This window comes from Cnephaeus nilssonii (genome assembly GCF_951640355.1).
Source record: "Cnephaeus nilssonii genome assembly, chromosome: 15".
Classification (NCBI taxonomy): Eukaryota; Metazoa; Chordata; class Mammalia; order Chiroptera; family Vespertilionidae; genus Cnephaeus; species Cnephaeus nilssonii.
In genome coordinates, this window is record NC_137086.1 from 32,651,851 (window position 1) to 32,664,225 (window position 12,375).

The 12,375-nt window shown below is 39.8% G+C and overlaps 2 protein-coding genes across 8 annotated transcripts in view; one reads left to right on the plus strand and one right to left on the minus strand.

Annotated features, from left to right (window-relative positions):
• The window catches only part of FANCL (FA complementation group L), a 59,612-nt gene extending 53,031 nt beyond the window's left edge, over window positions 1–6,581 (minus strand). For both annotated transcript variants that reach the window (XM_079791562.1, XM_079791561.1), the window contains exon 1: window positions 6,197–6,581. In XM_079791562.1, coding sequence (XP_079647688.1) covers window positions 6,197–6,292 — 96 coding nt within the window. In that variant the 5' untranslated portion in view covers window positions 6,293–6,581. The remainder of the gene's footprint in view (window positions 1–6,196) is intronic.
• LOC307111548 (uncharacterized protein) overlaps window positions 5,935–12,375 on the plus strand; it is a 688,174-nt gene continuing 681,733 nt past the window's right edge. For 5 of the 6 annotated variants that reach the window (XR_013814598.1, XR_013814599.1, XR_013814600.1 and 2 more), the window contains exon 1: window positions 5,935–6,090. The gene's annotated coding sequence lies outside the window, so the exon portion shown is untranslated. Of the gene's footprint in view, window positions 6,091–6,595; window positions 6,778–12,375 lie in introns of all 6 variants that reach the window. The other variant, XR_013814601.1, reaches the window with a different exon arrangement.

Here is a 12,375-nt window from a genome sequence, read left to right on the forward strand (position 1 = left end):
TACTATGAGACAAAAACAGAATAAGAGACTCAAAACATTTCAGGTGATGATCGTCTGCCATGCAAAAATTGCAGAGATAAACAAATCACAATGCTGAATTATATATTTTTGAGTGTTTATACCCAGAGTCAGAAATTCAAAAACCAAGAATAGAAATTGTAAATTTTTTAAAAAATGAAGAAAAATATAAAAAGATATTAAAATGTAATAAATAGGTGTTCAACAAACAATAGAGTAAAATTAAAAAAAATCAGAAGAGGCTAAGAAAAAGCAAGAAAATTATCAAATTAGTAAAAAATTAGAGACAATCAGAAAAAAGTAAGTGAAGTGGAAAACAAGTATAGGAAATCTAATATACAAATAATTGGAAAACATGAAAAGGAAAACAAAATAGAAGAAAAGACTATTTAAAATTATAATCCAAGTATACTTTCTGAAAATTCACATACTGAAAAGGACAACTGGACACAAGAGAAAAGTGACTCATAATGACCCACTCTGAGATTTATCTTAATGAACACTTTTAAAATAAGGTAGAAAGTACATAGCTTCTAAGAAAGAAGTCAAATAACTTATATGGGAGACAGAACAATTTTGGCATCAGACTTCTCAAAGCAAGATTTTTTTTAAAAAGCAACAATTGAATACAATTTTTAAGAAACTAAAAGGAAACTTTTGCTTCTAGCCATGACTAAAAAAAAATACAGGATTTACTATCCCACTAACTAAAAAGTTGGACAAAATATGTATGAAACAATGATTTGTCAGACATCAAACAATAGGCATTATAGGACAGTGATCCTTGAAAAAGGGAAACAGATGAGAAAATCTCTATAGTCAGCTGTATGGCCTGGAGAATTTTCAGGCTGCAGGGCAAGGATGAAGAACGAAATAGAGCCCAACATTCTCCCTGATTTAAAAAGAAAGGAGTGAATTAGGGGAGGTAAAGGTATGCAGGATTCATAACGTACAGCACCAAAGATGAAATACATGGGGAAGAAAGAACTACAGAGTAAACTAGAGAACTTCAGAGGATTCCTCCAAAGGAGTCTTTAGCTAAATAGTGATTGCTACATGGATGTGAGAAAACCACCCAAAGCTGGGGAACCATGAGAATGGAGCATGCAAAACAATCTTGTAGCTCACACAAGGTTGGGCTTCTTCCCATCGAAGTGGACAACCTTGTACTATTAAAGCCAACAAATACAAGTGTTGCCTCAGTGATAGAGGCAAAATCTGTTCTTTTTCTGCCTAGCAAAGCTTAAAAGCCAACATTGAAAAGATCAAACAATTTCCAAGTAACTTAACTGCTGCTTAGAAAAAAATCTCAAGAATATTTAAGTGAATAAATAATATCTAGCACACCACAAGTAGAATGCACAATGTCTGGCATTCAATCAAAATATACCAGTTATGCAGAGAAGCAGGAAAGTAAGATTCATAATAAAAAGAAAAATCAAGAGAAATACAAAAACAGATTATAGAACTGCTTTAAAATTCTTAAACAGTTATTACAATATTACAGATATTCAAGAAGGTTAAGGAAAGCATGAGTATGCTAAATACACATGAGAGAGATATAAAGGAAGACCCATATTTAAAAGATAAAAAAATGCATATACAATGTCTAAAGTGATAAATATGCTAGATGGTATTAACAGATTAAACCTTGCAAAAATAGATATTAGTGTACCTGAAACACAGAAATAGAACATCCAAAAACAAACAAACAGAGAGATTGTTTTAAAAAACAAAAAAGCAGACCATTAATGAATTATGCAACAACTTAAATTGGCCTATCATGCATGTATTTGAAGTTCCCAATACAGGTAAGAGATAGGGGGAAACAAAAAAAATTTTGAAGAATTAATGGCTGAAGTTTTCCAAATTAAATGAAAAAACCACCTCATAGATCTAAAACAAACAAACAAACAAAAAAAAAACAAACTGCACAAACTCTGTGGAGGGAAAACATAAATAAAACTATACCAAGATAAAAAGAAAAACCTTAAAAGCAGCCAAAGGAAAAATAACAAACTACTAACAAAGATAAGAAAAAAGAGTTCTCGTAGAAAATAATGCAAGACAGTGAAGTGACATCTTTAAAGCACTAAAAGAAAAAAAAGTCAACCTAGAATCTTATACCCAATGAAAGTATCTTTCAAAAATCCAAATAAACAATTTTTTAGACATGAAACAGCTGAAAGAATTAATCATCAGTAGACATACACTACCTGAAATATTAAAGGCACTCATGAAGATAGTAAGTGAAATCATATGGAAATCTGGTATACAACAGAGTGCCAGAAACAGTTAATATACAAGTAAATAATAAAGACTTTTCTTATTTTTCAAAAAATCTCTTTAAAGGATAATTGACAGTGCCAAAGCTGTCAATTTGAGCAACAAAGAAAGTAAGAATGGATTACAACCCAAAGTATAAAATAAGTTTAATGAATCCATACTGTTATCAATAAGTGAATTAGTAAATGGGAGAATTAAGCTAATCTCCCATGCAGAAGAATTGAGTAAATTATGTATATCCTCCACCTTAAAAGGGAGCATAACTCCCCATTCCTTAATGGGAGCTGCTCATAGTGACTTCCTCCCAAACAGTACAGTATGGGGGAAGGAAAAGAGTATAGTATGGAAAGTGTGGGGGGGGGGAGGGGGGAAGGGGGGAATGGAAGGGCAGAATAGTAACTTTTCAGTAGATAAACCAGACAAATGCCCCTTCAGCCAAATGATCAAGGTCAACATCAATGGTAATATATCACACTGATAATCTGTACCCTTAATATGATGTGATGAAATAGTACTTACACTGTGATGTTCCTCTCAAAAACCCATAACCCCAATCTAATCGTGAGAAATCCCAGTAGAGTATCCTACAGTAACCTTGATTGGTACTTCAGAAATAGTGAAAAATCAATGATATCAAAAGTAGATTCTTGAAGAAATGATTTCAATAAAATGTATAAGCCTCTATCCCAATGCATCAGAAGAAACACAAAATACCATTATCAGTATTGGAATAGGAGGTAGCTATAAAATATGCCCATAATTTCTTTGATACTGCCACCATTAAGTGTTGGTGTCTAAATTCTCTCCTTTACTATGGGCTGCACTTGTGACTTGTTTCTAACAAACAAAATAAAGCTGAGTAAATATGTGTTAACATCAGCGGCTAGGGGAGAAAAGGCACTGTGCAGCTTCCTGCTTGATCTCTGTCCCATCACTCACTACTTAGCCAGGGGAAGCTAGCTGCCAGGTGTCATTATAGTCAAGCAACACTGCAGAGGTCCATGTGGTGAGGAACTGAGGCCTTCCTCATGGAGAGCAGTAAGAAAACTGAGGCCTCCAGCCAATGGCTATGTGAATGAGCAATCCTGGAAGCAAATCTTTCAACTCTAGTCAAGCCTTTAGATAACTGACATCCTGGCCAACATCTTCATAAGAAACACTGATCCAGAAACATCGGCTAAGTCACCTCCAAGTTCCTGATCCACAGAATCCTGAAATAATGTGTTATTTTAAGCCACTAATGTTTGGACTAATTAGTTTTGCAGCATAAGATAATCAATAAAAAGAGCATCAATATAGAGCCTAAAGACATTAAAATGATAAAACGGAATATTATAAGTAACTTTTAAGCCAATAAATTGTGAAACCTAGATGAATGAACAAAGTCCTTGAAGGAAACAAACTATCAAAGCTCACTCAAGGGGAAAGGAATGATCTGATAACAGAGAAAGCACCTTCTTTTAATCACTCACGAATTTCACTCACATACACAGGATCAATAAGTTCCACAAACTTTTTATAAACAATATGATCTCATCACAATGCAATAAAACTAGAAATTAGTTAACAAAACTAAAAAAAAGACCTTCCATGATAAATTTTGAAAAATCTTCTATTAAATAGTTCCTAGGTGCAGGGGAGCTAAAATTTAAAATTACAAAAGTTCTGAAAAATGATGAAATATCACTACATATTAGCATCCATAAAATAATTTTAACAGTGATGAGAGGGAAATTCAAAACTTTAAAAATGTATATCAATAACAATGTGCTTTCACTGGCCAAATCTGGGACAATATAAACATAAAAATAAGGGACCCAATGATGATAACCCATTAAATAGATTATTTTTAAAATCCCTGAGACCATTATGATATAAATTGGAAAGAAGGGAAAGCTATTCCTTATCATAGAATGCCAATTAATAAAGAAATGATAGAGCAAAAATATCATTTGGCAACCATCACAGTATAAACTGACTCAAACAAGAGTCAATAATGCTACACCTGGGGTGTGTGTGGTGAAAGTTTAATGTTTCAGCTCCCTAAAAGTACTTATTAATTGCAAAGGAATAACTGGAAGATGCCACTTTAAACAGGTGATCAGAGGAAACATTATCAATAACCAGACCCACTGATATAAATACCTTGAAAAGGCCACAACATTCTTTCTGGGGCATGTCTGCCAAATTGCATAATCTGAACTTGAAGAACCATCAGTGAAACCCAAATTGAGGGGCATCCTACCTAATAACTAACCTGTCCTCTTAAGAAATGGCAAGCTCATGAAAACCAAAGACAGACTAATAAACTATTTCATGTTAGAGACAGCTAAATATGAGATCTCACATCATCAGATGGCAGGGAGCTAAAATAATGTAACTGCAACATTTAAAAAAAAATTTGAAAACGGACTCCAGATTAGATAGTGGTATTATATCATGGTCAAATATCTTGATTTTGAGAATTGTATTGTGGTTACGTATGCGTGTGTCATTGGTCTCGTGAAATATACCTGAAGTATTTAAGAATAAAGTGGCATTATGTCTGCAACTTAATCTCAAACTGTTCGGCACCTAGGGATAGGTAAAAGTTTCATTTAGCAAGTGATTTTGATCATTCAATATTTTTAAGAGGTTATTTTATAAGTAGTCTTGAAAACATATGGTAATTCCTAGGATATAGCCCCAATCCTCAAAAACAACAACAAATGTGTGCTGGGGAGGGGCATGATGTTGAGTATAATGGTCAGGGAACAAAAGTCTACACTCTAACCCAGTGATGGACACACCTTTTGAGCTTGGTGTGTCAAACTTCGCCAAAACACTGAGCATAACTCGGGTAGTGTGTCACTTTGAGGAAAAAACATTATTTCGCAAATGTTTCATCCTCAGGAGCAGCAAATGTTTCATCCTCGGCATGCGGCCGCGTGTCATCAGAAATGGCTACGCGTGTCAGCGCTGACGCGCGTGTCATAGGTTCGCCATCACTGCTCTAACCTAAGGTATCTTGGTGCAAATGCAGAGGGGAAAGAGCCAGGCGTGGAAATCAGCCTGAGTTTAAGGGGTTCTGTTGCGATCATGGAAAGAGGAACTAAACCTCTCCATTTTCCCATGCCTTGACTTATTCAACTAAGAAACAAGAATAATTATTGTTCCTACATTCCTGCCTCAAGGGGCTGAGGTTACTATTGAGATAGTGTGTACTTGGAAAGCGCTTCGTAAACTTCAAAGCCCTACACGCGTGTTCCTCCATGTACTAACTCCACAAGAGAGGCGATGGGGAATCTGCAAACACAATTCTGTTGTCAAAAATCTCCTACAAAACTTATCACAAATAGACGGTCGGTCGGGTACACGGGACTTGACAAGAGGGCCAAAAATAAGGTTTTCCTCCAAAAATGTGCTTTCTACAGGAAACACCAACATAATGATGAGCAGGGATTCCCGTGGGCGGCCGCCAACCTTCGTGGGGGCGAGTGGTGTGAGAATAGAGGTAGGCACAAAAGTTCCAAAAACAGAGAAGAGTTTAAAAGTGGGGCGGCCACTGCATCAGGAAGGAGGCAACTCCGAGAGGGGAGGGCCGAGGGGCGTGGCCACCGCCAGCCCCGCCCCCACCGCCCGGCCCCGCCCCCACCGCCGCTCCGGTCCCGCTCAGGTCCCGCGCGCGCGTCTCCAGACGCCCGTTCCCGCGCGGGGACCCTGGCCCCGGCGTCCCGGGACGGCGGCGGTTCTCAAACCGGGGAGTCGTGTCCGGGGAGTCGTTACCTGCCGTCCCTCTCAATCCCCGTAAGTCAGGGCTCCTCACCCCCTCGGGTCAGACTCCAAGGGGCGGCGGCACTGCGCCCCGAGAGGGAGGCTCTCCCCCTAGCGAGAGAGCCACACCGGGCAGTACCTGGGCAGTGATGAATCCTTCATACACGGTTTTCGCCCGGTTCTGGGGCAGAAGCAACGGGAACTGGTGCCACAGGCTCGCTTCCGTCTCCTCCATGGCTCGCCGCCCGCGGCGCCGCAGGGGGCTTAGTCGGCGGCCGGGCACCGCACATGCGCAGTCCCGCCGGCGTCAGGGCGGCGGGAGGCGGAACCCCGGCCGTTGGCGGGAAAAAGCTCGAGGATGCCACGGGCGGAAGTGAAAGTCGCGTGCGAGTGGGGCCACCTGGGCTTGAGCCCAGCCAAGATAGAGGGGGCTCCCCGTTCGGAGCCAGCATCGGCCCCCGCGGGAGGCGGGAGGGAAGACTGTTCTCGGCTTCACGGATCGCAGTGAACTAGATCCTTCTAGCCCTGACGGTTGCAGGAACCCTTCTGGCGATGGCGTTGGATGTCAGGGAAATGCGGCTACAACTTGGGCGTTGCATTTCTTCCAGTATGCAATGGTTTACCCGGGACCCGCCTCCCCTCCCCTTTTCCACCACCATCAATCTCCTGTCAGCCTGCTCTACTGGGTCTCCTGCATGTCCTCAGCATACAGCATAATAGGTATATTATTCTCTATGTAATGATATTATGTAAGGCAATGCATTACATTCCATTTAATGTATCATATACAACATATTGCAGTTCTGTGGCTTAACAAATCGAGTCAGTGTTCTTGTATTTGAGAGACACATAAGTATCTATGTACTGATCCAGATTGAAGTCAACACCAGACTGAGTTCTGATACACTGCACTCACCAATACGTAAGGAAAGATTACTGATGCACTTGGTGAACCAAAGTTGGGGTTGTTGTTGTTGTTTTAACACTTTCTATACATTTTTCTAACTTGGGAATGGTAGTCATCTATTCCCTTTTACTAAGGATTGATTAAGTAAGGGACTTGTTGATAGTTACTGCATGGTTATTTGTTAATCCAATCAATGGTGTTTGCAAAACATCACTGTAATATGCCAAAGCTGTGCAAAGATGAATAAGATATATACCCCCTTCCCATCTCTATTGTCCTCCAAATGGAATCAGACTTCTCAGAGTCTTAAAGTTTGACAAATGTGTCACAGTGGTCTGGGCGATTAGGGATAAACAAGAATGCCTCAGCAGTTAGATGTTAATGGCACTAAAGCAGTGCTTCTCAAAATGTGATTCTCCAACAAACAGCATCAGCATCACCTGGGAACCTTACAGAAATTCACATTTTCACTCCTCTATCTCAGACCTAGAAAATCCTAAACTCTGGGAGTGAGACCCCACCATGTGTTTTCACAAGCCTCTCCAGGTGATTATAATGCACACTAAAGTTTTCCCCCCATGAAACCTCTAGCCTTTTTTCAAAGTCCTCGGATGCTACCTTTTTTTGGGAACCTTTTTTACCTGCTGAAAATTACCCCTCTCCCTAATCGCTTAGTATATTTTCTGGTACATTGTACGTGCTCATAAACTATTTACTAAATTAAATATCAATTAGTACTGTAAACGAAGTAAAAGTAAGTATTTCAGGTGAGGGATGGGGAAGGGCAATATGTGAAGGTGAGGAGATAGGAAAGAAACATCAGAAAGGGTATCACATGGTGACAGTAGATATTTGGGCTCTTGTAGAGTTATTAATGCTGCTTTTGTGAATCTGGGAACTGATTTAATAGACTTAATTTTTAGAAAAACTTCTCAGAGAGCTCTGTAGAGCATGACTAGAGTAAGATCAATTAGGAGATGATTACCATAATCCAGAGAAGATGCTAAAGAAATAGTTATGAGAAATGATATTAAGGAGGTGGAGATCTTGCCTCTCAGCCCTTGTTTTTAAAATATATTTTTTATTCATTTCAGAGAGGAAGGGAGAGGGAGAGAGAGATAGAAACATCAATGATGAAAGAGAATCATTGATCAGCTGCCTCCTGCACCCACACCCACCTCCCACTGGGAATTGAGCCCATAACCTGGGCATGTGCCCTAACTGGGAATCGAACCATGACCTCCTGATTCATAGGTTGATCGATGCTCAACCACTGAGACACCTCAGCTAAGCTCTGAGCCCTTTTTTGACATCTCCTCTTCATCCAGTTGTAACAGTTGGGGTACCTCAATGCTTACTACTGGTCCCTCTTCTCAGTATATCCTCTCCTCTCAGTAATCCTACATAGTCTATGAATATTAAAATCTACCACATACTGATGACTTCTAAATGTATCTTTCTCACCCCACTCTTCAGACTTGCATACCTACTACTACAAGTTATTTCCACTTCAGATGTCTAATTGATATCCAAATTGTTTGTGTCAAAATGGACCTCCAAAATATGGCCACTTTATAATTTCTAAAGAAATAATTGACTTAGGCAATAAGCACCAATAGATTCTTAAACCATATATGAAAGGTTATCATGATATAAATATTGACTTAATGAAAAATTATCAACTTAATAATGGTGGGATCAGGCTATCACCACCTGACACATCTTCAGTTAAAAGCTAGATAGCCACACATTGTCAACAGATGTTTGGCAATAAGAAGTACAACACCAAAAATACTTGACATAAATCTAATGAAGCTTTTGGATGTAGCTTCCAGTTTCCTGGTAACACAGGAACAAGCTAAATGACATCAGGAGGACAATCAGGCAAATCCAGAATGTCAAGTACACCACAGGACAAATGAACCAATTTATTTATCTAGTTGATAAATAGATGGGGGCGGGGAGGGAGCGAATGGGGGGAAGGGGAAGACAACAGGAGGGAAAAGGACTGTTCAATTTTAAAAGAGACTTAAGAAACATTAACGCTCAAGAGCAATATGAAACTTGAATACCGAACAAACCAATTGCGCAAGCATATGCAGTGGCCCTGGGAAAGAGATTTCTGGGTGGTGAAGTTTTGATAATGGTACAAGACTGATCAACATCCAAGACTAAGAACAAGAAAGAGAAAATTAATATATTTAATATGTAACACGTTAAAATATAAGTTAGAGTGAACTGTTCTTGCAGGGATGACCTCAGAACAGTGGTTCTCAACCATGGCAATTTTGATGCCCAGGGAATATTTGGCCATATCTAAAGATTTTTTTAAAATATATTTTTATTGATTTTTTACAGAGAGGGATAGAGAGCTAGAAACATCAATGAGAGAGAAATATCGACCAGCTGCCTCCTGCACACCCCCTACCGGGGATGTGCCCGCAACCAATGTACATGCCCTTGACCGGAATCGAACCTGGGACCTTTCAGTCCGCAGGCCGACGCTCTATCCACTGAGCCAAACCGGTTTCGGCTAAAGATATTTTTGGTTGTCACAATGAGGAGAGAGTAGGAGGATGCTACTAGAATCCAGTGGGTAGAGACTAAGAATGCTCCTAAGCAATCCACAAGACAGCTCCTCCACCCCACGACAAAGGATATTCTAGCACAAAATGTCAGTAGTGCTAAGGTTAAGAAACCTCACAACAGGCAATCAAATGTCTACACAAAGAAGACAGAGACCATTTTTTTTAAAACTTTTGCAGTGTTCCTAGTACACGGTAAGTGCATATATTTGATGATTCCTTTTGTGTAAGCCTCCAGATTCTTGAAAAAGAGGGGGAAGGTCAAAGATAGATACACTGTTTTGAGGGCTGAAACTTAGAAGACAGATCCTAGAAGGATTAAAAAATATACATCATTAGTATACAGGTGGTAATAGAAACCTTAGGAGTGAATGAGAACTTCTACAGCACTGGTCATGAACCTAACTGTGGATCAAATTCACTTAGGCAGTTTTAAGAAAATACAGATGCTTGATTTAACCACAGAGCTTCTGATTAAAACGTCTGGGTGTGGACAGTGTGGTAAGCATCATATTAAAAACAAACAAAAAACACACCTCTTCATATTATTTTAATGTGCAGCTAGTGTTGGAAATCTAAGATTTTTTTTTCTGAACTGCATTCATTATATTCAGTTTATTAATAAGACATACTGCATTATGTATGGTAGCTCAAGTAGTTGACTGTAGTTTCAACAGTTTTTCTGGGTTTGCTAAAGCAAACAAACCCACTGTTGGTCTCTCTGGGTAAAGTAAAAGGCCAGAAAGTCCTTGGCACAATGTAGAGGGAAGAATTTAAAGACTTTGGGAGATAAAAAAAAAAAAAAGAAAGAAAGAAAGTAGATTAAATGGATCATGTGTCTCACCTCTATATCCTGGCTGGGCCCTGAAAACTAGTCTCCTTTGCCAGTAAAAATAGAGTGAAAAGGGAAATACCCAAATATTTAAAAGTGCTTTGCTGGCTCTTTTTTTTTTTTTTTTTTGCCCCCTCCCCCGCTCTCGCCTTAGAATGCTTTTGGAAGGAGATATAATAAAAATGGTATTCCTGATCTCAGTGGGGATGTGAGAAGCCAGCTGAGGCCTGGCCAGGTGATGACTGTTGACAGTCTGAAGCAAAGTGGGTATTGTTTTAATAGCCAGATGCTACCCTCAGGGATCAGGGAATGGCTTCAGTAGCAGAAATCTCTGACTGTGGTTAATTAATCATGGGGTCCCCAGGAATGAAATAGACAGACAGCCAATTAAGGTGTGTCTTGATTTATTTAACCAAAGCTATTCTAGGTCTGATGAACAGAGGCCTCACTGGAGCCAAGGTGCTAGAGAACTTGGGGTTCACCGACCCTGTGCAGGGGAGGCTGGTGCCTGTGAGGAAAGATCCTGCTGTAACAGTACCCAGGCATGCTGTGAATCTCTGCTTTGTCCTTCCTAATGGGGCTGGCAGTCGTTAACCTGAATAGATGTGCACTGAGGAAAGGGAAATACTTCAACTCTGGAAATATTGGTTATAGCCCCAAGTGGTCACTGATTCCTGGGGACTTGTAATCCAATCATAATCAGTTTGGCAGAATTGGGGATCATTATGGAGCCCAGGTTTTAAATGGAGTTCTGACCTGAGTTTTTAAAATGGTAGCCCGAGTGGGACTCCCAACACTTTCTTGGTCTCATTTTCTCAGATCCTGAGTCAATTCTTGGAATGGATATGATAGGAAAATGGCAGAATCCCACACAATTTCTTATATCGTAAGTAAAGGCTAGTAGTTTAGGAAGGTCTAAGCGAAGGCCTTTGGCACTCTCCTTTTCTGGCAAAATCAGGAATGAAGAAGAGCATTACAATCCTGGAGGTTGCTTCCTAAAAGTTGTAGATTTGGTGATTAATTAACAGGGTGGTTTGGCTTCTGCATTCTCAAAGGTCTGGGAGAATGACTGTGGATCACGGAGGGTCCAGTGGTGGATACTAGTCTAGTGTTTTTCCTCCTTACTAGAATAAATCAATGTATCTTTCAACACGGTGCCGTTATTGATCCTGCCAAAACATTTTTATCCACTTGGTGTAGGCATCACCAGAAGTTTACCTTCATTGATAGAAGCACCTACAAATTTTTACTGTCACGCCTCAGGGATATGTCAGCTCTCTAACTATGTAGCAGCTAGTTTTCTGGAACCTTGAGCACGTTACCACTTTGATCCAAGTAGTACGTCATTTTGATCCAATATCCACAAAAACATCATGCTGATAGGACATGAAGATCAGAAAGTAGAAATGATCCTGGATGCTTCTGTAAGTCACATGTATGCCTGTGAACTTCTGTAAAACTACAGACCTCTTGCCTGAAGAAAAGGGCTGGGTGTTTGAGGATCTATGGCATTCCAGGCTACTCCTTTCAAAATGGCTATCAAAATATGAAATGCAGCTTCTTTGTATGTCTTGCTCTGACCATTAGCAAGATTATTCACATTATACCCATTCATACTTGGGGTCCATAATAAAAGAAAACTTAGCACCTGGTCCACTGTTGTAGTGCAAGTAACTGTGAACAGGTCCATAGTTGGCAGATACTGAATAGACACTTGCTAACTCCAGGTAGGAGACACACAGAGAAGGACCCTCAAGTTTGGACAAAGGCCATGTCCTCTTCAACAGTTAACATTGTGTGAAAACGTTCCTGACTTGATATGAGCTCCGAGGAGATTGACCATGGGATTTCATTTGGTTCATGCTACTCGTAATGAACTATGTTATATCTAATTCCAGCCATAAAGTTTGTGGTGCCCAGTAACTTAATAACTGGACATGACCTTCATCCCTATGCCTTCTGCAAACTGCCATACTCATTTCAACTCACATCCA